The sequence below is a fragment of the Camelus dromedarius genome, chromosome 1 (genome assembly GCF_036321535.1).
Source record: "Camelus dromedarius isolate mCamDro1 chromosome 1, mCamDro1.pat, whole genome shotgun sequence".
Lineage (NCBI taxonomy): Eukaryota > Metazoa > Chordata > Mammalia > Artiodactyla > Camelidae > Camelus > Camelus dromedarius.
In genome coordinates this window covers 15,987,019-16,014,274 of record NC_087436.1, presented here as the reverse complement: position 1 = coordinate 16,014,274, position 27,256 = coordinate 15,987,019, and the positions used below count along the sequence as shown (strand labels likewise).

Here is a 27,256-nt window from a genome sequence, read left to right as displayed (position 1 = left end):
ACTAACCCTGCTTTTAGGAATTTATTTACTGCATCTTATTATGATGGCTGCCATATTTTTGTTGATGTTTTCCCAAATCTACTATGTATGTCAAAAATAATTAGCAATGACAAGAATTCAAAATTATTTATCACTCATTTTATAACCTCTGCACAAAAGGGAAGTAAACCCATTATTCCCAGGGGAAGTCCGAATGGCACTCCACAAGGTATAGAAATAAATCTGTTTCTATAACCTTAATACACGAAGCAAAGAAATTCACCCATCTCAAGATCATCTGATCTGGACATTGTTAAATGTGACTTTAAAAACCTCTGTTTCTCATTCATCTATCTGATTTCTCTCAGCACTCCAAAATTATCTGCTAGTGCCAAACATAAAATGTAATCCTTCTGCAGTACAAATACAATTATATTAAAACTGCAAACTCAAAACTCTGTTACAGCAAATCTTTCCAATGAAATATTTTAACTTCCTTTCAAAACGAATTTAAGAATTTACTTTAAATCAAACATTTATTCTTGTCACTCACCTGAGAACACAGCAGCATAACCAACTCCACAACTGAACTACTAGACTTCATGCAAACCAGACCTATTTTAAAGAGAATTAAAAACAACAAAATTACAAAGTAAAAAAACAAATAAGAGATATATTTCTTATACAACTTTGTCCAAATTGGTTTTTAAAATAAAATTTAAGATCTTGCCAAGAACCAACCTGTACATATATGATCATATGAGTAAACAAAGGATTCTGTAATTACTTTAAATTTGGCATCAAAATGATCACGATTTTTTGTAGCCTATTTCATTTCAGCTTTCAAATTACTAAAACATTTATTACAAGTTCATGTACAATGACATTTCACAACACTCATAGAAATGTGCACAACATATGCCATGTTGATCAATATCATCTAAATTTTGTTTTGGAGAGAGTTGATTGTTATACATGCAGAGAAGGGAAATGGCTCCATGACCTTTGCTTTCTCCACCACACTCTCTCCCTTCAACCCTCTAGCTATCAATCAAGTTTCCATTTTGTTTCATGGCAGAAGACATCCCAAACACTCTTATTAGTACCTTGACCTGTGACCTCACACTAAACCTTAACAGAAGTGCAAGCCGTTGTCTGTTATATATTCTTGATTTTTTATGAATAAATTCATTTCTATTTTTTTCTCTTATATTTCATTCGGGTTCAACAGAAATACTTCAGGAAGTTTTATACAATTAATACCTATGTAAAGACTTCTTAAGTTTTGATTACCAATAAGATCTAAAGTAGTAATTCAATGAACGCTGTATAATCAGTATCTTAAAAAGGCAATGCCAATAATTAAAAGCACTAAATTGCTAAATTACATTAGTAATAATCAGAAAAATTACAATTTTTAATTCCATATTTTTCTAAGCAAACACAAGTTTGAGTTCAAACTAAACTAAGTGTAACAACTAAAATAACTCCTCATGGGTACGCACCCTACAGAATTATCTTATTTCTTTCTTCCTCTCCATTAAAGTTACTGCAGGCACCCATCCCATCCCACCCCCCTCCTTTAATCGTATTGCTCTACAGTTCCTTCTCCTTCCGTCTTTTAGTCATGATGTCTCATACCTGCTGACAGCACATGTCGGCATTCTTTAGCCTTACAAATAGGATTCAAGTTAAATAGGTTGTTCACCTCCTTTCCTTTTTATAATAGGTATAACCACTTTTCTCCACTGTCTTAAAAATATACAACATAGAAATCATGGTAACAGTGTTGGCACTGGCATGAAAATTAGCTATAGAATATCTACCTACATGTTGCATTAAGCAAGCAGGCCCTTAACTAGACTAAACTGTAGTTTCTGTGGAGCGAAGATGAGCATACCTCCTCAGGCTAATGCCAAGGCCAAAAGGAAGGGCATGGCCATCCTCCAGCATTTTTTGCTGGTGTGGCCCTCTGCTGATCTGAAAACCTGTCACTTTTCATAAAATGTAACCCAACTACAGGAAGTTTCATATATTTCAACTTCAAAAGCCACTAATTCTAGCAAGTAAATTCAGATCTTTCTACAACTAGGTCATTATTCCTTATTGCTCTATTTTAGAGGAACCAGAATTCCTATCAACTTTCCCTTCATGACAAAGCATTTAGGCCCTGATCTGGCTCAGCCTTTTATACCCACTCAGATAATGAACAGTAACGATTAAAGGGCCTTGGGCCGTCCAAAGTTAGAAAGACTCATAGGTGTCCTCCTGTCTCTACAACATATCGTAGGATAGCTCGATACTTACATACTTTGAAAAAATTACTTATTTCAGGCTTATTTCAGATTAGCAAAGTGGAAGAAGGTTAATGCTACCCAGTTGGACATGAAGATTCAGCAAAAAAATACAACCACTGCTCAGTGGATTGAGTGTTCAAGGACAGTAAGATGTCAAGTAACATTTCATAGTTTGATTAGAACAATTCATATTTTTTTTTGGAGCAGAGTTTTGTAGATTTGTAAAGAATGGTAGGGGGCTGGGTGGATGGTACATTAAATTTTAAGTAAGGGCATCAGAGAGCTTACAGTAGACCCCTAAAGGGCACTGATACTGCCAACACAAATATATAACCTTGGGAGGAAGTAAACGGAGGTAATCTCAATAAGGGACTTGGTATCGGATTGCAAAACTTAATCACCTCTCTCTATTTTTGATCTCAGTTTTTACCTTTGGGTGACACTGGTTACATGGATGAAAAAGCAAGAAATGAATTGTAAGCCAGTAAATCTGTCTTCAGAGCTACAGTCAGACTCTAAGGATTATCCAAAGGAAAGCCTTAAAACAACACTTGGAGTGAAACTGTAAGTTGTTGAAGTATCAGGTTTCACCTTAGACACACACAAATCCTATTAACTGCCCCAATTAGCAGAAAGAGAAAAAGGTACTGTTGGCTCAGAGATTGGACTGGGCTCATAATCTGACTCTCTAAAAGCCTCTCAGAGTAATGATTGGTTTCAGTTTGTTTGGTTTTATCTTTGGTTGGATTTTAAGCATTACAGAATTTTAGTCTCTTCAAAAGAGACAAACTGAGGTTGCCAAAACCAAGAGTGTTATACCTTTCATGTGTTTCATGACCAAAGACCACTGCAATTTTTTTCAGAGACTATTTATACCACCTCTATTACTACTTTTTCCTTACTACTAAACTCAGAAATATTAAATGACTTACCAGATATTAAGCTAGCAACATTTGAACACTGAGATTTCTAAACTCTCAAGTATACCATAAAAAAGTCATGACCATTTACCATCTGGAATGTCAGAACCCCTTTTTTAAAACAATTATTTATCTTAAGTCACCTTAAATAATTTACATAAAGGGATGGTTAAAAACATTATCAGAAGTTCTAGTAAGACTTTAAGCATAATAAACCCAAAATTTTTCCCATTTTCCTGGTTTTGAAGGTATCTGTCTATAATTTGGATATAATTAATTGCTCCTGATCAATCTGTAAACATGATATTCATCTTATAAATACTAATTCTAAGTTACAAATAAACTTTTAATAGGTACTAACTTATCATTAGTTCTGGTCCTTCTTTATTATTATTATTTTTTAATTTTAGGGGCAGGTAATTAGGTTTAATTTTTTTTAATGGAGGTAGTGGGGATTGAATCCAGAACTTCACCAATGCTAAGTACATGCTCTATACCGAGTTATATCTTCCCCCTGGTCCTCCTTCTTGAACTAACATCACCAAGTGCAATATTTTGGAAAAGCTGGACTAATAGGTTGTTCAAAATTCTGTTAAAGAGAGGAGAGTCATCTTCTTTTCTCCAAAATTGCAAAATATTTCCTTCTTCAGATTATAAACACCATTTAGAATGATCAATCCACTGAATTTTTTCATTTCTACATGAATGGTTCCTTCCAATGATCTTCATGCATACACCAGCTTTTTGTATTTATTCACTTAGAAACTGCAAAGTAAATTGTGGTGCACAGTCATCACAAATGACGGATGAACACTGTCACATGCCTCTTTAGCAAAATGAGATGATCCAGGTTCTTGCCATAAAACATCGGATAAATTCTGTAGAATGAAGTCCTTCCTGTTGAATGGCATGATGCTGGGAAAACCAATTTCCTTTTTGTCCACAGAAATACACTGTGCACAAATAAATTCTTGAGTTGGATAAAAATTGTGAGTACTGCTCCCTGTCTTTTCAAATTCATCGACAAATGGTCTAGTAATTATAAAATGTCTTCCTCTGTCAATGTTTTTCACCTCACTATTATGGGCAGAAAATAAATTCTAAATTCTTAACTATGTTCGATGAAACCTAAAAATAAGACCACAAAGATGGAATCCATAGACTTCTTTTATATCAATATTTCTCAACCTTTTTTGAGGAACCTAAGGAGCCATTTCAGGACATTTTTCTTAATTATGCCCTATGAAATTTTAATACTAAAGAAATACTGTACAGATGTACTGTGGTCCGTTGGAGAATCACAAACTATTGTAGTATTTAGGTATTTGCCCTCCTAAAATACCAGTCTTTGATCTCATTGAGAAAACAAATTTATACCTGCTTAAAATATGAAGTAACACTTTGCGCAACACAGTAAGAAAACTAAGGGTGATCCAAGAATGATGATTTACTATCCTAGTGCACCTTGATTCTAGGGGCAATTCCACTATTTTTGTTTTCTTATTATTTTAATCCTTAATATAGTTAGAAATAACAGATGAGTACTGATGACTAGCAAAATGTTCTAAGATATAGAAAAATTAACATCACAAAGATCCCATAATAAATCCTAGATTTATAAAAAATGTCCAATGAAATCATTTATGGTAACTGTCAGATAGAATCAACATTTTTTAAAGTAATTATGTTTTTGGAAGGCCCCTAAAAAAACAAAAGCAGTAAAATATCAATGTTTACAAAGGGCTGTAACTCCTTGAAAAAGAGAGTTACCATCACTAAAATTAAGCCAATCAGAAAATACATGGCAAGATGTAATATGAAGTACCATAGCTAATTAAATGTTTAAATACACAGGATAGAGAAACTGCTAAATGACATCACCAAGAAGAATAGCCACAGAGAATCTAGATATGAAATATTCTACAGAACCACCAACCAGATTTCTTCAACTAGTCAGTAACATGAAAACAGAAGAATAGAGGAAAACTATTTGACATTAATAAGGACTTAAGAGACATAATTAAATGCAATAAATTGATTTTGTTTGGATCTTAATTCGAAGAAAATCAATTATAAAAAAAACTTTTAGATAAAGATGAATACGGGCTGAATATTAGGTAACACTGTAGAACTACTATTAATATTATTAGGTATAATAGCAGAAATTATGATTTGTAAGAAAATAACCTTTTGATATGAATTATGAATGATTTAGGGTGAAACAACATGTCTGGGGTTGTTTTAAACACTAAAGCAAAATAAAGGGAGGTGAATATAACCACCATGGCAAAACGAAGGTGGTTTGGGTAGTTGGTAATAATAAGTTCATGGATATTGAATTTCCTACTTTATAAATATTTTAAATGTTCCTTAAACTTTTTTTAATAAAAAGTTCATTTAAAAGATTTAAAAGTAATAAATTTTCGAGTACCTGGTCACACAGCTAGGTAGGTCACTGGCAAGGGCAGAATTAAGACTGAGGTCTCCTCCCTTTCAGTCCAATGCTTTTTGGAAAGTACCACGGTGCAACCACCTCCACTCAAAACTTTTCTGTTTCACAGTGCATGGAACCACTACCCAAAGGATTCCTCACAACTTAAAATATAAAAGCTACATTACAGCTCTTAATTTGTTTGCTGTTTTTATGAACTCAGCCCTATGAGGAGGTACCACCCAAGTTTATAGATATCTGAGCAAGAGTATCATCTTCCTTCTTGTCATTTTATCAGAATTTACCAATAAGAAATTGATTCTAAATTTTGTTCAAGATCTAGAATTGGAAAGTTTAGTACTTCTGAGTACCTAAGATGATCCTATTTTATTGGATCATTATAAAATTCAAAGACCAAATAAATGGCAACAATGTCCTGCTACACTGAAAGGCTATAATTAATACATTCATTGTACAGTTACAAAATGAAATATAATTAATAAATTGTCACACCACTTTAAAAGAAGAAAATAATACATGAAGCATAAATTAGGGTGCAACCTTTGATTTATCACTTCATTTCCTTTCAAATCTTATTACTTCATCAGATCAATAGTTCTTGGCTAAATATTTATATCTTTTAGCAGATAAATTTCCACCCTAAACTTAATTCAAGTATTTCTAAAACCTAAACTTTGTTTTCAAATAAATTAAGTGTTACTTTTTGACCATACGGAAACAGTGCTGACATCCCATAATTAACATCAGACACAGACATTTTAAACTATTATCTTACCTATAACTTGCACTACCATTATATCCTTATTTCTATAAAAAGAGGGGCTTTTTTTTCCCCACAAGTTTTAAGAAATTCCTTAGGAGATCATCTAGTGACTAGTTTGACACAACCTCAAAGTACTCTACCTAGAAAAGATCCAGTCATCTATGTATGATATAGGCAGGAAAGAGTAAAATACTACTGTACCTTCTACTTATTTGTAAGACAGAATTCTACGGATAGAGACTAATAATGCATTCCTCATTTTCCTAGTATGTGGCAGTACACTGTTGGTTATATAGATCTTAAATTCAAGTAAAATCCCAGGTAAATGCCCCACTAATTACTGTAACATTAGTCTCTCTAATTCTTTATTCTCATAGTTAATTTTAATGCATTAAAAATTTTCTTAGTTCTTTGGTTCAATACATAATTTTCTTTTCTTTTTTTTATTATTCCTAAAAACACACACATTTACTGCACACAAATCTCATCCAAATCACTGATTTTGAAAACCTTGTATAAAACAGAATTATCAGACATAACTTATTCTTTAAAAAATACGTACAGACTCTGTGAGAAACCTTGAAAACAAACAATAAATCCCCATTAATCTAGTTATTCATTGAAGTTTTTAACCCTGAAATTTAAGAAATACACAAATAAATGTGTGTGTGTGCATGTATATGTATATGTGTGTGTGTGTGTGTGTGTGTGTGTGTGCGCGCGCGTGCGTGCGCACACGTGTAAAAAAAAACAGAAAAGCCACTTACTTGTTCCTTCTATAAGCAGTTCTTGTCCGTGGCTACCCAAAAGTGTCCGAGAAAGAAAAGGTGCAAAATCTACAAAAATCTCTCGCAGAAGAGGAGCTGCCTTTTCCAAAGCATGTTCGAGCCTCTCTGTAATACTAATGGAAAGGTGTTAACTCACTTGTTCTATTCATTAGCATTTATAAATTTTCTAGTTTTAAAATCAGTGATAGAAATATAAAACTATGTGAAAATTTAAAATTTCCCTAAAGCCTCACTATCGCTATGCATACCATTCCTTCTGCCTGGAATACCCTTTTTCATTCTGTTCTATATTGCCACCCCCAGCCCTCACAGACAACCTGGTAAACAACCACTCCAATCATCAGCTTATTGGAAGTCTTAACTGGCCAGTAGAGAGCACTTGATTTAAGCCCATTATAAACTAAACAAACTCTATCAAGTCCTTATTAAATTTTCTATTACCACTAAACCACAAGTACCTTCAGATCAAGAACTATGCCTTAGCTTCTAAGTTCTCAGCTGCACCATACAGTACAAATTCAATAAATGCTTATAAACTGAAAGAATCAGTTTATTTTTCATTGACATCTGTCTCTATAGTAATTTCTTTCTAACGCAATCTGAAAAACTTTTCATTTGTAAACAGTATACTTTACTGGCACATTTACAATGATCTCAGTTTACACAATGTATGCCTTTGTGACTATATGTACATATATTCATACATATATGTATACACACAGAAACACATATATACACACACAGTTTCTCAGTTTCCACGGGCAAATAGTTTCAAAACTCCCACAGACAGCAAAATCTGTGGATGCTCAAGTCCCTTATATAAAAGGGCATAGTATTTGCACATAACTCATGCACACCCTTCTGTATATTTTAAATCATATTTAGATTACTTATAATACCTGATACAATGTAAATGCTGTGGAAATTATTGTAAATACAATGTAAATAGTATGTAAATAGTTGCCAATGCAAGGCAAATTCAAGTTTTGGTTTTGGAAACCTTCTGGAATTTTTTTTTTTAATATTTTCAATCTGATGTTGGTTGGATCCATATCCAACTACATATATACATATTTAAGGAGTTAAAAAAAAGGCCCCTGCATTTCAGAAAATTCTGTTTCTAAGTTATAAACAAAGCATATATGTAAACAGTCATTACTTATTTACTACTCATAGGAGAACTTCCTATTCAAACTATCAATTACTGAAAGTACTGAAACCGTCCATTGGTAAGCTGCTGGAAATTTCTGTGGTCAATAACCATCTCTTCTCAGGTACTACCCGTAATACTACTCCTCTCCACTTAGCACATGGAGCCTCTTATCCATGGATGACATCACAGCTAGGAGCCTCTACTTGTAGCACCCTGGTGCCTTTGTAAAGTGCTTTGCATTTTCCAATTGTGGTAAGGAAAAATTAAGAACTCTGGCCACAATGACCCTAGTGGTAGAAAATATTCACAGCATTCCAAATGAGAATTTGAAATGCACCGTCCCAATTAAAAAAGATTAATGACAGTAAAAATCTATCTATTGTTCAGTGTCACTATAGCTTTGGCTGACTGGCTAAACTTATTTCAGCATTTCTAGGGAAGAGGAACAATGAATTCCAAATGTTCAATTTGCAATCATATGGAATACAAGCCATACTACCTAAGTAATTAAGTATTTGTTATGCCTGCAGCATTTATGAATCACAAATAGCTACTTCTTATGAATCTTTTACATCTCATAATCTTTAAGAAGAAACTTCTAAAATATTCCCATGCCTCTAAATGTAATATCTGTTAAAAAAAAAAAAAAAAGACTGTAGCTAGACAGTTTTAAGAGTCATCAGAAGGAATAAATCACAAATATCCAAGTTAGTAATTTGAATACCTCATATTTGAAACTTGGTCTTGCGGAACTGAACCAACTGTTGGAACCGCAGGTAATTTTGCATTAGATGATCTACCACCTATAAAAGAAAATATCCGTTTAGGGAATTTTCTGTTTTTAGATACAAGAGTTGAAACAAAAATGGTATCTTGATACCAAATCAACAACAACAAAAACCTATCATAATGGATTTTTAAATGCCTATTATAATCTAGATAACATTAAAATCTACCAATCAACAAAGTTTTTCTTGGATCATTCAATATATAAATTTCAGTTACAGGTTCAATTATCACACTAAGCAGTCCTTCCATCCACTGGCTGAAAAAGCAGAAAAAAGTAAATTCTGACTCACTATATTGGGGTCATGATTCCTTCCATCCTTCCACACAACTCCAAGTAGTAATAGAGGTTTATAAGCAAAAACCTTTCTTAACTGAAGCAAAAAACAGAAACAGCTAATTCCAAATTTAGCTTAAATAGGTGTGCTTCATTACCATGAAAACTATCCTTATTCAGTCACCAAATAACTTCTGCTATACCGTAAATGCTTCTGAGTCTAGTCTGGCAATCATTATGCAAGGACCACCTAAGAAACCTTTCTTAAATGATTCAAACAGAACATATACTCCCTCATTTATGTCCTCACTGTAATTGGTATATAACCTGTTGTTGCACTAGTCACACTGTATTTCAATTGATTTTTATATCCTTTTTCCTAGTCTACTAATCTTATTGAAAGCAAAGATTTCATCATTTTCATCCATCTATCTCTAGAGCCTAGACAAAATGACACAGTAGAACATTCTCAACTTGTGTTAACTGCAGAAATTGCTTCCTTAATCATTCCCACCTCCCATATTTCAGTAGGTCAATCTTCCCACCTGGTATATACTTCCCTCTCTATCTCCTACGATTTTATGTCCCTAGCTTTATTCAAACTACTATGTAGAGTTAATTCCCAACATGTGGTCTTATTTTACTCTCCAGTACCCTTGAGTACTCTTGTATATCTGTATTGTTGAATGGCCAGCTCACCCTCTTATAGTATAAAATGTTCAAACTCTTTTGTCTTGTATAAGAGATATCTTCTTTATGTTTTCAACAAATAACTGTGCTTATAAATTTTACTCGGGAAAAAAAATAATCACCAGGAAATTAACTCTGACAGAGTTGGATGGGGACAGAATGGACAGGTACAGAAACAACACACATTATGACAAGTCTTCAAAATGTAGGTCTAGAAGACTAACTTGGAGGATAATTTACTGAGGCTTAGAGAGTTCTAACAAGCTCAAATTCTCTCATAAACCTTTTACAATACTCTATTACTGAGATGCCTTAAGTTTCCCCATTGTATGCTTCTCCCTTACTGAACTAACTTACTCAACCAAAGGTTTATTACTATGGGATTTGGTTGGAGGACATTGACGGAGACTTTAGATGAAGTCAGGCAGAGGAAGATACCAAGATTTTTTAAGAAATCTCTAAGCAAGAATTCTTTCCATAGCAAGTTATTTCATCAGGGTAAGGTGCACATTTTTCCACGTGATATTATCTCTCAAATCAATGCAGCTTACAAAGGCATCTTAACGACTGTAGTCGGCCAGAAGTTGAGACCTAACTGTGAGAAAACACAGTGGATAAAATCATGAAAGCAACAGAATTAAATCTGCAATGTGATAAATGACTAAAGAAGGAAAAACTGTGTAACTTTTTGAAACTTTTATCTTGCAATCTACAACCTCAAGATAACGTAAATTAGAGGAAGAATGACTGTACAATCTAAACTTATTGTCTAAGTGAGGCATACCTCAGAGATATTTTGGGTTCAGTTCCAGACCACAGCAATAAAACAAATATGACAATAAAGCAAGTCACATGAAGTTTTTGGTTTCCCAGTGCATATAAAATTTATGTTTACACTATACTATAGTCTACTATGTGTGCAACAACAGTTTTTCCCCCCAAAATGGGACATTTTCCTATTTAAAAATACTTTATTACTAAAAAATGCTAACCAACATCTGACATAGGGCTGCCACAAACTTTCAATTTGTATAAAAATGCTGTATCTGCAAAGCACAATAAGTGAAGCGTAATACATTTTGTTTTTTTTACAAATTGTATTTTTTACAAATTGAAGATTTGTGGCAACCCCGTGTCCAGTAAGTCTATCATTGCCATTTTTCCAATAGTATTTGCTCACTTCATGTCTCTACATCACATTCTGGTGGTTCTCAATAATTTTTCATTATTACTATGTTTCTATTGGTGATCTGTGATCAGTGATCTTTGATGTTATTATTGCAAAAAGATTATACCTCCCTGAAAGCTCAGATGATGGTTAGCATTTTTTAGTAATAAAGTACTTTTCATTTAAGGTATTACATAGTATTTTTAGACATAATGTTTGCATATTTAATAGTCTACAGTATAGTATAAACAACTTTTATATGCACTGGGAAACCAAAAAATTCACATGACTCACTTTATTGTGATATTCGCTTTATTGCAGTGGTCTGGAACCAAACCTCACTATCTCCAAGGGGTATGTCTGTATATAAAGTCCAAACTCTTATTCACATATATACATATACATACATATATATACATATATATATATACACACACACACACATATATACATACACACACACACACACACACACACACACACACACACACACACATACAGTCCCTAGCTCTGTCCACTGAGAGGACCTGGGAGCAGCAATACCCTAACACCCAATGTCCAAATCTTGGCTTCTAAATACTATTCTCCACTAAAAGAAAGAAATAGCTGATTCAAGATCTGTGAAAGAAAAGTACAAAATGAGCTTAACACATCTAGTTTTGTTGTTTAGAAAGCAAGGAAATGTCCAAGGAATAATAAGATAATCTCACAATGGCACAGAAACCAGCTTAAAGGGACTCTCAACTGACCAAAATGAGGACAATTTGAGCATCAAAATAAATAACAATAGTAACTGATTATAAAATCGTCAATAAAATAGGAAGCTATGAGGTCATATTGATATGATACATTAAGAATCTGAGCAACAGGATATTCAAATAATTTTCAGGTTCCTCTCCACAAAATACTTATTAATTACAAAAGGGAAAAAATAACTTTATAATATAGAAAACCGGCAGTTACACTTTAATCAAGTGATGAAAGTGGTCACCAACAGCACTGTAAGTCAGAACTGTGCACCATGAGATCCGATTATTTCCTTTTCTGTCTGTTCCATCATATTCCTACCAAAGAAATACAATCTGTCTCTAATCATGAGGAAATATCAGACCAACTCAAATTCAGGGATATTCATTTGAGCTGTTTCCAATTTTTTTTTTACCATAAAAGACAATGTTTCATATGTGCTTACATAAATTGATAGGCACTCCTTTATATTTTTGAAGTAACTTCCCAGAAGTCAATAAACGCATCCTTTATGTGTGGACACATATTGCTAAACTGCCCTGAAGAAAGAATAAACAATTTACACTTCTTTGATTACTAGTAAAATTCAATGTACTTTCCCAATTTACTGAAAACAAAATAGGAAACGTAAATGACTGTTCTGAACTTTTAAGTATTTTTATTACAATCTTTTTATTTGTAATTATTTGTTACATATAACTAGCGAAATTTAGCTTTTATCATTCATTACAAATTCTTGCCAATTCTGTGATGACTTTTTACCATACAGAATTCTATAATCTTCCCTTTAAACCACCTGTACTAACATGATACAGAAAATAGGAATATCACCAAATTTTTAACAGGTTTTTAGGACATTTTAATTCAAAAATGTAAAGCACCCAAGATAAAGTAGATTCTCCAATGTTACTTTCCCATATTTCTGCAAGGCACTAGAAAAAAAGGTCTAGAGCTCTTCTGAGTGATTCTACTATATACTCATGATTCATTCTATCCATTTTTAGGATATATATTACTTACCTATTAAATTCCCACCCATAATAAATACAAAAGTTTCTCCACTCATCTCAGCCTGACACCTATTCTCTTCCTGCTTTCAAAAAGAAATGCCAGGTCATCCAAGACCAGAGCCTTTCTCTTCCACATCTAAAGGCAATCCTGCTAACCTCTCAAGCTATCTCAACCATCAAAATCTTAAATAATTTCCATTACCAACTTTCTTTCTGGAAAAGGTGTTCTACACTGGCAGAAAACACTTCCTCACTGGCCACCCACAACCAGCCATTTTCAAATCGAATTCTTATTCTATCAATATTAATATTACACTAGTTTCCTTGATAACAACTACCCTTAAGGGGTTTAGGATTGAAATGTTTGGGGAAGCAGTAAGGGCTGTGCCACTTATCAGCTGTGTGATGGGCAAAGTTACCTAAGCTCTCTGTGCCTTATTTTCCACGTCTATAAAATTAATACCCATATCTATACTTGACAGAATTATTTTGAGGATGAACAGAGACTGGACCATAGTAAATGGACAGTGAATGACAGCCTCCTTCCTTACCCTTTTATGACCATGACTGCGTTCAAAATATTTAACATTTTCATGTTTCCCTTTAGAATGTAGTTCAGGCTGAAAACACAAATTCTTCAACAATTACTCAAGTGGCATTAACTATAGGCAACTAAAATGAGACAAAGCTTTTAAAGTACCTTTTTAAAAACTCACCACAAAAACTTAGAAAGAAACAAAAGGAAAATTCTGTTGTGCACTCTAGAAAATGTAGAGCAAAGAATCAATACCAAACTTAACTGTTATAAAAAGTGGATTTCCAACACTTTCTTTATCAGATTGGTATAAAATAAAGCATAACCATAAACATATGGTAAATCTACCCACTGTCCTTTACAGCCTGTCATTGCCTCACATCACTCCCACAATCTCCTCAGGCTCATTTCCATTATATCTGGTCACGTCATTCAACTTACTTTTCCAACTGGAGCAAAGTTTACTCTGGGTATAGATAAACAAAGCCAGGCTCTAATCAGGGGTTCTGTAGATTTAACTGATTAAGAAACAGCAAAGATCTGGGACAACTTGACCTTCCCTGAAATATGCTTGATCTTTAGGCAGAATCTGATCAACAGCCAACAGTTCTGATTACAGGTCTTAGCCAAACAGAAGGATCTGGAAATCTGGACTACTTGATCCCCCACAGGCTTGGTTCCTTTGCAGGGAGGGCACTGCAGCAATCTTCCACAATTAACCTCTGGATAATTACCGAGCCTACCTCTCAGAGCAAGCACATTCCCACAACAAGACGAACTTACCCCCAGTGAACCTCTCTTCCACAAAACACTTCCTTCCGCTTCCCCTGGTAACTAGAGCTCACTTTTCTTTTTACTGGGATTCTTGTTTACTGCGAACCTTCCTCCCAGCCTCATCATACTGCTCAAGCGAGAACTGACTGTACATAAAAACTCTAACAAACTGAATGGAATCCATCCTAATGCATAAGATAAAATTAATCTTAAAATTTTTTAATTAAAAATGAAGTTAAGGCACACATTTTTCCATACTGACAATTTTTAAAAGTATATCTATCAACTCCTATTTCATCATCAAAAGATTTCCATTTTTCACAAGAAAATTTCAAAGTAGAAGGCAAAACAGGGTGAATTTGAATTTTTTTTTTTTCATTCTTCAGTATCTGGCATTCCTGACAGCTCCAATCCTTCTAATCCTCCACAACACTCAATGAAGTACTTTGGAGATCCAACAGCTTTATTACATTCAGTTAATGACACCTGTAATTTTCTAAATTCTCCACAGCAATATGAGCATTGAACCATGGTTGGCAACTGACTTCTATTACCAACGATTAATGAAATATTTCTGAGCTTTATTTTTTTGGTGGTAGTTTTTAAAGACCATCCTGATTTAGAGTATATCAGACATTTTCTCTCAAAGGACTAATTAGTAGTTTTTCCTAACCTCTTCTGAACTGGATGAAAAGGAACACATAAGGTCTCATCTATTTAAAAGTATAGAGAGCAGTAATAAACCTCAAGAATATGTTTGTATGAGGCTTTGGACATTAAAAACTAAATTAGCTTTTACTGAACTACTTTAATTTTAATGACCTGAAATAGATACCAAAAATTTTAAAGAGTAGGAGCACTGTTTGCTCTAAACAAAACAATAACAAAAATGATTTCCTGACAATACCCCGTAAGTAATGCAGATTTTCAAACCTAAAGGAGACTATAGCAGAAAGGGATTTGTATAAAGTGGTCTCTTTAAGTCATAAAACACACTTCACCAACAAACATAAGTGAATCAACTATCAACAGATTTAAGAGGGAAAAAAAATCACATGAAAAAATAAACTAAATGTATCAGTAATTTCATCCTAGGTTATTCTTCATTCGTACCAGTCAGAAAAATGTAACTTCCAAATACATCTTGCATTTTTTTCAGCTAAGATTAAAAATCATAAATCTATGACAAATTTGTTTTTGATTAATTTAACATTAAATATTTTCAACAAGTGATCACACATACGTAAATTCAAAAGCAACCTTCAACATGTGGACTGATACTGACTTATCTTCTCCTTATCCTTGCACTGATAGACTGGCTCCTTCAAACTGACAGTTTCCCAGACATTTAAAAGAACATAAAGGAAAATCTAAACAGATCATTCATCTAGCATCTATCCAGGGAATAGTCAATTGCTCATTCAAGGTCCCTAGGGGTCTAAATAAATAATGCCCTTTGCAATAAAGTATCATTAAAACAAATGCCAATATTTAATCCCTAAACACTGTATTTTTAATTGCCCTCTCTCTCCCTCCCCATCCATTCCGGACCAGTTCAGGGGGACAATCTATATGCCCAGTTAAAACTCTTTATTGAATAAAAGAAACTTTCATTGAATAAGAAAAGATAAGTCTCTTGGGTCAAATATACGAAGTAAAGAATCAAATATTTTTCTTCAACATTAAAAATGAACATACTAATTTATAATAAACATGGCTCTGATAAACAGAAGAGAGCCTGATATAGCAGAAGTTAGTATAATTATTAATTTTGAAGATTAGCAAACACCCAGTACATAAATTACTTAAGAACAGTCTATTTAGTTCCTCCACTGGGTTAGCTTCAATTTTATTTTAATCATTTATGCTTTGCAACCATACATATTTGAGGAAAACCACAGCATATTAGAAAAAAAAATTAACAGCATTTTAACACATATTGTTCTCTGGCCATTTAAACCTTTGCTGATGAGTAACTTTAAAATGTAAATATTTTTATATATTTACTAAAAACTCTTTATCTCTTAGTTTTCTTTATAAATGTACAAATACAAATGATATACCTTGTTCTCTGATAAATCTTTTACAACTTATTATGAAAAAAATTGCCATTATTATTAGATTATACTATTTGCTAATAAAATGCTAAGAAACTAAGAAACCTTATTCAAACTAAAATCTGAAATTTGTATGTAGTCAAAATTTGAATACTGACTATAGTTTTAATAATGTACACAGTTTTAAAATGTATTTACAAATCCTTAATTTTTTCACAAAATTATAAAATTATTTGAGTGGTTATGTTTTGACAAAAGAACCTTTGGCCTCATACAAAGCTGACAAGCTCTAACTCTGTTTTTGGGATCCAGTCCCAGTTTCTCCTTAATTGTGCCATATGTAAAATTTAGAAATCCCATTTCAATATCTAAATTTCCAAATAGTTGACTTTTCTGCTACAAAACTTATATTTTATGTTTTCAATTCACATGGTTTCTTCCAAAGAAATTCTCATTTTTACTAATGTATATGTTCTATCAAGCATATTTTTTATTAACCGATAATCTATTACTGAATTTAAGCAGCTCATTTTTTGTCACTGACTCACTATAAAATTCAGAACTGAAGTCATCCCAAGGCACAAAGGTTTATGTTCCACAGGGAAAGATATTAACTGTACTTTCATATAAAGAAAATACGTAAGACCAAACCAAGACTAATACCCAGCTTACCCAGATCTGCAAGAATAAATCGCCCAGCTCAGCATGTAATTACAATAACAATCAATTCAACCACAAATCACTTTTCCCAAATCCTGCTTGAACCCGAAGAAGGAAAATAATCTTGCAATATACTGTAAAGAGTGTATTTTTTTTTTAATGGCAAATAACTTAAATCAAGAGATCTACCAAAAAGAATACAAAAATCTATCAGTTGAAAATACTGATGTTGGAGAGATAACTCTTTATTTGTGGGATTTGGATTGCAAGTGAAAAGAGAACAGAATACAAGGGCAAGTATGGTAGGCAAAAATATGAAAAGTGGGCTGTGGGAAAGCAAGAAATAAAATGACTGAAAATACTCAATTAGGTTAGATTTCTTATCAAGGCAGTAATGTCCATGGCAGCAATCAATGGAACAGACTAGAAGTGATAAACTAAAATGGAGACACCATATAACAGTGACAACAAGAGTGTAGTGACAGGAAGAGGAAAGGGTCAGGTACGAAAATCAAAACGAAGGACAAAAAGAAAGATCATCATCACAAAGATGACTTAGAATGACTTTAAAAAGGAATAAATTATTTTTTTTAAATAAAGGGGACCAGAGAGGGAAAAGAAAGAACTAAAAATTCTAGCCCAAAATGGAAAAACCTGGAAACTATTTGAGAAACACTACCACCACAAATTATACAAAGTTTAAATAATAGGGGGCAAAGGTACATTATGGGCTAGATACAGGTTTTGTGGGGTTTTACCAATAAACACAATGGTCTTCAAGACAGCAAATTATTCTGTAATTCTGCATATGGTTCTTCAAGGAGAGTATTTTATAATAGATTTACCAGAACATATACAATGGCTTCAGAGAGAAATTTATTATATACTTTTATATCAACTATTGCCCATGTATCAGCTTTGTTTCTTATCTCTTCTGATGCATGAATTTTGAAAAATATATTAAAAAGCAATCAGAGGGTCCTATTTGCTTTGTCCCATAAAATGAGATTAAAGGGCAATGTATTCAAAATAAGAGATAATATTTTACTCAGTGTACTGTGAACCTCTGAATTTACTACATATGCTCTGGGAACTTATCAGGAATTCACTATTACTGAATTAAAAAGAAGGCATACAGCTTCATAGATATTAGTAAATTCTGCCTTTTTCCCAAAAGAGGCCAGCCTAGAAAAATCATAGTTGATTTTTTTAAGAGCTTGGATGGGATGGAAGAACTGAAATTTGCATAACCAGCCCAAAATAGATTACCAGATTGTTTCTTCTCCAAAGTTAAAAAAAAAAAAAAAAAAAAGCATCAGAGTATAATGGAACAATAAGGAAGAAAGAAAACCTGCTAGAGTTCTACACTTTAATTTTTCTTTATATTTTCTAAGACAAGGATAAAAAAAAAAACTAACAAATATACCACACTATTGCAAGATGTTAATAACAAAGGAATGCAGAGAGGGTGAGATTTAGGGGGTAGATAGGAACTGTCTACTTTCCATTCAAACTTTCTATAACCTAAAACTGACCTAAAAAATAAGGTCTATTAATTTTAAAAAATGCTTTAATAAAACAAAAAGAGCAGAGCAGCACAAAACTCTGTCTACTACCACTGCAGCTTTTGGTTTCCCTGTGGAAATTTTTCGTCAATTATTTTTTCCTAAGTATAAAAATAATACAGAACTATTGGTAAGTTTTTGAAAAATATGCTAAAATTTAAGTTTGAAAATAAAATTTCCAGTAATTCAACCAGACAGAAATAATCAAGTAACTTCACAGTACATTTTTTTGCTTTTTCATGTAATAAAAGTATATACATAGTTCACATAGTTATGTAAAACACTTCATATAATTTTTTTTACTTAACTTGCTGTGAGCATTTTCTCTTATTTAACACTAAGAAATGTGTAGAGAATTAATCATACCTACAACTTTAAAAAATATTTTTGCTAACACAAAATAGTTACAGTGAAAGAAAAAAATGAGAAAGACAAAATAAACAATTACGGTCTTCGTTTCTGGAACACATGATATATAGTACACAGAAAGGAAAAATTTAATGTCCCTTACAACTGGCTAGAAGAAACACCAAGTGAGAAGCAGAACTCTCTGAGATTAGTTTAGCAAATAAAAGTAGAACAACAGACAGCAGGCATGAGATGATCCAAAAGATGAAGGAAAAACATTATACCTGGCTTTAATACAAGCCACCTAGTCATTCCTTCAAAATTTTTTTATTTTTCATTAATCTCATTCTAGTGTAACAAGAATCAATGACTCTTTTGTGGGGTTATTTTTTTTTTCAGTTGTTAATTTTTTTTAACAAAATACCACAACACTTAAAAAAATACTACTTATATAAAATAATATCCCCTTTGCCCTAACTTGGTCATTTTAATATCACACAGTCTTCAAGCTTACCTGGTATATCACTAAGCTTCCAGTCAACATTTAGGGATTTAGGATCTTGTATCCACACACACACACCCAAATACTTTTGTACTTGGAAGGAATATACAAAGAGGGATGAGCAAAAATCAAATTGCAGTAAGAGTTACTGAACTACTATGACTAATGCTAGAATGATGACAGATTTCAGGGCAGCATCCCCCTACCAAGTCTCTAATTCAGAAAACCACGCAAGAGAAACCAAAGTGCTGGATATTATATGAACATCTGGTAACTGATAACCAGATTAAAAGACCAAATGTCACCAAAACTTTCACATATAAATCACTGTTTATACATGTCTTCTCAAGTGCAGGGAAAGGAAAAGAAGTATTAAGTATTTTAATAAATCTATCATTCATTCATGCATTCATCCACCCAACCAGCAGCAACCAATTACACACTACTACCTTCAAGTGGAGAAAATACTGAAATCCTTGATTTACCTCATCTGATATTACTCAAATTTATTCAGAAAATTATTGAACAATCAACAGTATAGTACAAAAGCATAATGATTTATAATATCCCTAAAAAAAATTTAACTTTATCAAAAATCCTAAGCTTTGCTAAAATGGGATCTAAAAACTTTTTTTTGTTAGAACCACTGTTGAAACTCACCAGGTGATTCTCCTCCCACATCTGAGGCTTGGGCTGAATCTACTGAAGACACCACACTAACAGCATTGGTAGGTATACTTGTAGAAAGTGTGCAAGGTAAGGCTGACGATTTTTTTGTTGCAATGATGACACTTCTGTAATAAAGAAAGTAAACAGACTTTAAAATACAGATCACTCAAGTTAATCACATGAATTTCCGATCAGAAATAGGGAACTAACTTCTCTAATTTTCTTTCTTACCGCCATTTCGATGTACAATTTAGAATATACTCTCGATAAGAAATCTGTTCAATAAAAAGAAAACCAAGAAATCTCTTCAACAGTGTTCTCATTTATTTCTTTGTTTTTTAAGAATTGGGACAATGTTCTATGGAAATACCATTTTAAAATTTTAACCTGTATTCATTATATTCTTTAAATTTAGGATCATCTTTAATTTTCCAACTTAAGATATAACCAAAGGTATAAATAAAAAATGTTGGCACCCAAGTGGAAAAGAAATTAACTTTTTTAACTTCAGAAGTGAAGCAGAAAATTCAACATGTTTCTATAAGGATTTTAAAGCACTGCTAATTTGAAATGATAAAACCTTAGAAATCAGATATGAATATTTTTTAACATGTATACAACTCGTTTTACTTTTTAACCCTAAAAGACTGTCTTTTGACAACATTACATAGAGAAAACAACACATAGGCATAAAAGCTAGATATAAAAATATCAAATAATCAAATCTGTTCATCTTGGGAATTATTCAAATACAAGTATTTATGATATACCAATTTCAATTAAAGTGTAATACTTTATACCAAAATAGTAACTAAAAGACCTTATTAGGCATAACTTAAAAGGCATTTTTAATTGAAGTTAGCTCCATAAACATGCAAAAATCCAGTTAATGAGGTAAAGAGGACAGCTGATATATAATGCATTCCCACAGCAGTGCTTACTTTTAATTACCTGATGTTAACCGTAAGCCCAAAGTCTTCAACATTCAATTTACTTAATCACATCTTTTGTTGACAATATTGTAACTGCAAGCTTCAAGTATTCCCTTAATAGCTTTAAAGAATTCAGTTTCTAAATAAACTTATTAGATACTTGATCCCAATAACTGTATTCAAAAGTGGAAATAATGTAATTCCAGTACTTTAAAAATATATTTTGTTTTTGATGTTACATCAGAAAGAGACAAAACAAAGTGAAATAGGTTCCGTTTTACTCCAGTGCCTATCATGTGACAGCAAACACTGTTGCCAATTAAATCAAGTTCTCTCGTGCTAAGCATGGCTTATTCAATGTATTTGGGGATAGCTGGTGTCGCTTCATTATAAGGGTGACTGCCAATGTTAACTATACACTAAAAAATAGAAGCAACAGCCACCTGAGCCCTCAATCCAAAATGGTGTGCTTAAATCATGGTAGCTTATATCAGATGAAGATTATTAACTTTAGGGGAAGTAGATATGACCCCTGTGTGTGTGTGTGTGTGTGTCCACGTGGGCTGGTGGTACATTCAGAAAACTGAACTGTTTTGTATTAAAAGTAATTTGTGTATTTCCTACTCGAGGCAGAAATTTACAAGCCTATTATTTAAGAGAATCTCTAGCTACCTATTTCCTAGCAACCTATTTTTTGGGGGAGAGGGGAGAAGGAATACTTAAAAGTTTACTTTCACATTTGTTCCCAAAACAAAGAAGTAGCAAGATCTAGTTTCCGCATACAATAGATAAATACAGATAGGAGCAACAGAAAATAATATTTAAAATAGTGAAATTGGTTTTCTATATTTGAAATTTAAGACATAAACCTACCCTATGTACCAGCAACTCCACTCTTAGAAATTTCCCTAAGACAACATATGTTGAGAAAAAATGGGTAGAATAAAATTCAGAAAGGCTTTATTTTATACCAGCCAAAAATTGGAAACAGCCCTGAATCCTTTAAGCAGAAAAACGAATAAAAATACGGTGGTATGCTAATACAATGGAGTAATATTCAGCAATAAAAAGAAAGAAACAAGCTACTGATAAACATAACATGGATGAATCTCAAAAGCATTATGTTGACTGAAGGAAGCCTTACACAGAGCAACACAAACTTGGTATTTCTTTTTATATGAGGTTCTAGAAAGGGCAAATGTATCTGTTGTTAAAAAAACAAAAAACAAAGACTAGAACAATAATTGCCTGCAGAGGGTGGAGACAGGCATTGGCTGGGAAAGAGCATGAAGGAACTTTAAAGACTGATGATATCTTGATTGGAAACTTAGGTTACACAGCTGTTTAAATCTGTCAAAACTCATCAAATGGCACACTTAAGACCTGTACCTTTCATTGTATGTACATTTTACCTTATGAGCTATATCGACCACTGTTTCGAGATCTACATGCTGAAATGTTTAACAGTGAAGGGTTCTGACATCTGCAGCATACTTTGCAATCCAACAAAAAAATAAGACTGATGGATAGAAAGATGGATATATGGAGAATTGTTCAATGACACTAACAGCTAAAGGTTAATTGCAGAATCTCAGTGATGGGTCTCTGAATGTTCACTACCGTTAACTTCTCTGTACGTTTAAACATTTTCATTATTTCATTTTATAAATGTTGGAAAACTAGCAACAAGAAAACAAATTTACCACAGATGTCCTATAATATAATATGCACAATCTGTATTTGCCCAAGAGGACATGGTTAATAAAAGATAACAAAAGAACTTGACCTCATTTCTATTCCTTTCAACAATGGCCATTAATAATGCTTTCAATCATGAACAGCTATACTTTCCTTCAGTTCAGTAAATGTCTATTGTCCAAGATCTTTCACATATTCTCCTTCCTGACACATCTCATGGTTTCCTACATGAATTTACATTTAACCAGCATTCCTTACACTTCTCAGTATGCTTTGATAGTTCTTGAGCTGAATGTGTACATCATTTCACAACTCTGATCCTTTGTTCTGCCAAGATGCCTTCCTCTTAGTCCTGCTTGCCAGCAAACTTCCTTCTCACCTTTCAAAACCTTACTCAAAGGTAAGCCTCCTCAGACTGCCAAGTCAAAGTTCATAATGCATTATTCTTTGTAGTCCTACAGGATCTTAGTATATAAACTTATAAATTAATAGCTGCTATGATTAAGCACTGACAATATGCCAAGAATTATGACTCCATTCACAAAACAGTCCTAACATAAATATTACTTCCACTTAAAAAATGTAAAAAGTAAAAGCTCAGAAAGGTAAAGTAACTAACTTGCCAAGGTAAAGGCAAAACTGCCCCACAATTCCAGGTTTGTCTAAATAAGAGCCTCAAATTTCAACTATTTCCTCATACTGACCTTTAAGTTTTATTATGATAAATTCACATACCATACAATTTATTATTCATTTAAAGAGTACACTTACATGGTTTTTAGAATGTTCAAAGAGTTGAGAAACCATTGTCACAATCATATTAATATTTAAACATACTCTATATTATAGTCATTGATAAGCAATGGTAATAAAGACTTCCAAGATAAAAAATTATCTATGTCCTACTACAAACATACAAAAATGTATCTGCTCACAAATGGAACAAACCATATTCTTTGGGCCAGCTATGTACTTAGTACATACTAGAGAAATAAAATAAATCAATTTCAAAATTCATTGACTGATTCAAATCATCTCTGAGGAAGTAACACAGTAATACTTCAGCTTTGGGCTACATAAAAACAAAGAAAATTCAGTCACAATGATTCACTTAAAAGGATATTAAGCAGTAGGCAGATTTCAGGATATTTTCATGCCATTTACCAACTGTTTTTGCTATTATAAAATTTCAGTGTAAAAAAAACCTAAAATCTTCAACAATCTTCAATCTTTAAAGCTGTATTTATCATGTTTTACAGTATTTTTTTTAAATGCACTGTTCTCATGCTATAGCTTAAGTGTCTACTTAAGAGACAAATTGAAATCCTTGCTAATATTTAAGAAAGAAATCACTGAATTTTTAATATCCACCATCCATTTTAACAAAAAGCATTTCAAATGTTTTGGCATTAAAAATTTGGAAGATAAGTATGTCTTTTAGTTAGGGAAGCTATTTTTCCAAACTTTCAATTAAAAACCAATTACTAAAGTATAAAATTGCACATATTATTATTCTTTTTATTTATACTCATCAACTTTAATGAATAATTAGTATTTGTTAGGCTCTATACTAAGGACACATATGAATTATTTATATTTTCAACAACCCGTGAGGAAATTAAACTTACAACAACCCATAAGGTAAACATTACATACTATTATGTCCATTTTACAGATGAGAAAGAAGTAATTTTCCTAGGCCTCGACAGAAAGCAAGTATAAACACTGCTGACTTTTGTGGGGGTTTTTACCTGAACTAGGGAGTCTCTTTTTTTTTTTTTTTTTTTAAGATTTTTTCTTTTAACTAGTAACAACAGCAAAAAGAAACAATGTCTTTCAGATCACTAAGGTTCAGAAGTTCCATTTCAGAAGTACTATCAGTTTGAAATATCACAAACTTTCATATAAATGCTATTTTATTTAACATGCAAATAGTCCACTGAAAGAGAAAAGAGCATTTTAAGCCTAGTACTTCAGTCCCTAAGGATCTAGTTGAAAAGCCAGACAAGCCCTTGAACTTTATCAAGATAAATCCCTGGCATCCACTAATCACCAGAGAGGATCTTCGAATTAGATAAGAGCAAGAATTCCGGCATGGGAATGAGCACAAACACCTTGCCATCCACAAAGGCCCACAACCTGGCAGCCTTTCAGCAAGGTTCCACTCATGTAGCTGTTACTCTAAACTTTCCAGTTATTGCTTGGAAGTTGATAATTCTTAAGATATGAGGAGAGTTGTGATTTCTGACACAGCATTCCAGAGATAAACACACGATCAGAGGGATGCTTTGAAATTCTCAAAAGGTATTCCTCTGGTCTAAAGCTGCATGAAAACCGTTTTTCAAAAGGTATCTCTTACTAAGAAAAAGAGGGGGAAAAACAGAGCAGTTTGCTTGCCATCAGACAATACATTAAATGCATACCAAACATGTAAATTCCAAATAACACCCTGAAAAATGCTATTACCAAAATCCCCCTTTGTTTTTCTATTTCAATGAACCCCTTAAAATGTATTCCCTAAGCACAGTTTCCTAAATAAGTTCACAACCTACTTACTGAAGGTATCACTAAGGTATAGACTTAATTTCTACCCTATTTAAAAAGAAAGAAATGCCAAAAATATATGAAATTTGGGGCATTTCTAAGGAAACAACTTTTGAGTGTATTAGAAAGGTATATTAAATTTAAAAATCTATACAGTAAGTTTTTCTGACTACTCAATCTAAGAGTAATATAAATTCAAACAAATTATAAAAATTATGACCATTAAAAAACTAATCATTTACACTTTTTCTCTCCCTCACAATATAGCCATTGCAATTTGTTATATAATTTTTGAGGCATATGTGAACATATATATATTTGTTTGAAAGACCACAAATTCCAAACAAATTGTACACTGCTTTTTTCATTTAATAATAAATCTTCAACATCACTTTATATCAATATATAGTATCGTGCTTTTCTCTCTTTTAATGACTGCACAGTATTTATTATATATGTATATGAAACAACACATGTAAGCAATCCTTCATAAATTAGCAACTATGTTTGCAAAGCACACCCAACAAGGTCTAGAGTCCACTGGCCGTGGCTCAAATCTTAGCTCTATCACTTACTAGCAAGAGCTTAAGCTACTTACTTCCTTTCCGTATGCCTCATTTTCTTCATCTCTAAAGTAAGACTAAAAATAGTATCCATCTATGCACCTACCTACCTACTATCTAAAAAATGCACTTTAACAGGCCTTCACAGAGTAAAAGCTCAACAGGTATTAGCTTAACAATGAAACTCCTCTTACAGTAGAAAACATTTTATACTTGCATATATGTACTGTATAAACATCCAGAGATATAATTAGGTTTACATATGTTAAATTTTAATTAATAAAATTAACTGCCAATTTTCCCTTGAATAAACTGTACCAATATGCCCTCTCAAAAACAGAAAAATGTTTCTTCATATCCTCACTAACACTAGGCACCATCTTTTACATCTCTACAAATTTAATCAGATGAAACAATCTTCTGGTTATTTTAGTATTTATTTCCTTCATTATTTGTGACATAGAGTATCTTTACATATCTGCATATTAGCAGTATTTCTCTTCTTACATGAACTACCTGTTCCCGTCATTTGTCAGTTTTTCTAGATTAGTCATTTTATCCGTTTTTTAGCATTATATGTATATACTGAGAATACAACCCTTTTACCTGCAGTATGTATTCCAAATACTTAGTGTCCATATAATCACGCACGCACACACCAAAGAACAGCAGCAGCTGAGGGTTTCAACAGATGTGACAGCTCGGTTTACATTTATTGATGAATTTCTCCAAGCTAAATGCTTTACATTAGTACATCTTCAGTACATTTCACACCAGTACATACTGTTCTGCTTTTCTTTTCTGTTTAATGGCAATATGGTATTACGCGATTTAAGGACAAGGAAAATGAGGCTCAAGAGGATGAGGTAACTTGTCTACTACATTCACTAATAAGTCATAAAGCCAGAACGCAAACTCAGTTTGTTTGATTTCTAGAGTCAATATTTTAACTCCTATATTTCAAAGCCTATTAAAAAAAGAAAAAGACATTTGAATCTAGCAGCCACTATATCTATAATGTCACTTTATACACATGCCAATATGCTATATACCTGGAATTTAGACTCTTGTCAATCTCTTCATTTCAGGACACTGACTAACTTTTAAACAGAGGTAGAGGGAACAGGATGACAGAGGATGATGGCAAAAAGATTTTCCACTAAAATTATATACTCCCTGTGTTCTTTCAGAGCATCTTAATTACCATAAAAAATTTTAACCAGCTTGGTATATCCAATGTGTCAGCAAGTCTGAAGCAGAAAACTAGGAGATGAGATAAAATAAAGAGAACTGCAGATAAAGAAATAAACAATCAGACAGAGGGAAATTATGATGATGGTATGTCAAAAGAAAGCAGAGCCAACCAGAGGGGAATCCCA

At 32.8% G+C, this 27,256-nt stretch overlaps 1 protein-coding gene across 5 annotated transcripts in view; it reads right to left on the bottom strand.

Annotated features, from left to right (window-relative positions):
- The window catches only part of LRBA (LPS responsive beige-like anchor protein), a 620,799-nt gene that overhangs the window by 437,644 nt on the left and 155,899 nt on the right, over positions 1 to 27,256 (bottom strand). For all 5 annotated transcript variants that reach the window (XM_031464854.2, XM_064490742.1, XM_064490851.1 and 2 more), the window contains exons 31-34: positions 20,132 to 20,265; positions 9,077 to 9,155; positions 7,179 to 7,312; positions 533 to 594 (exon numbers count right to left, since the gene is read on the bottom strand). In XM_031464854.2, the coding sequence (XP_031320714.2) occupies positions 533 to 594; positions 7,179 to 7,312; positions 9,077 to 9,155; positions 20,132 to 20,265 (409 nt within the window). The remainder of the gene's footprint in view (positions 1 to 532; positions 595 to 7,178; positions 7,313 to 9,076; positions 9,156 to 20,131; positions 20,266 to 27,256) is intronic.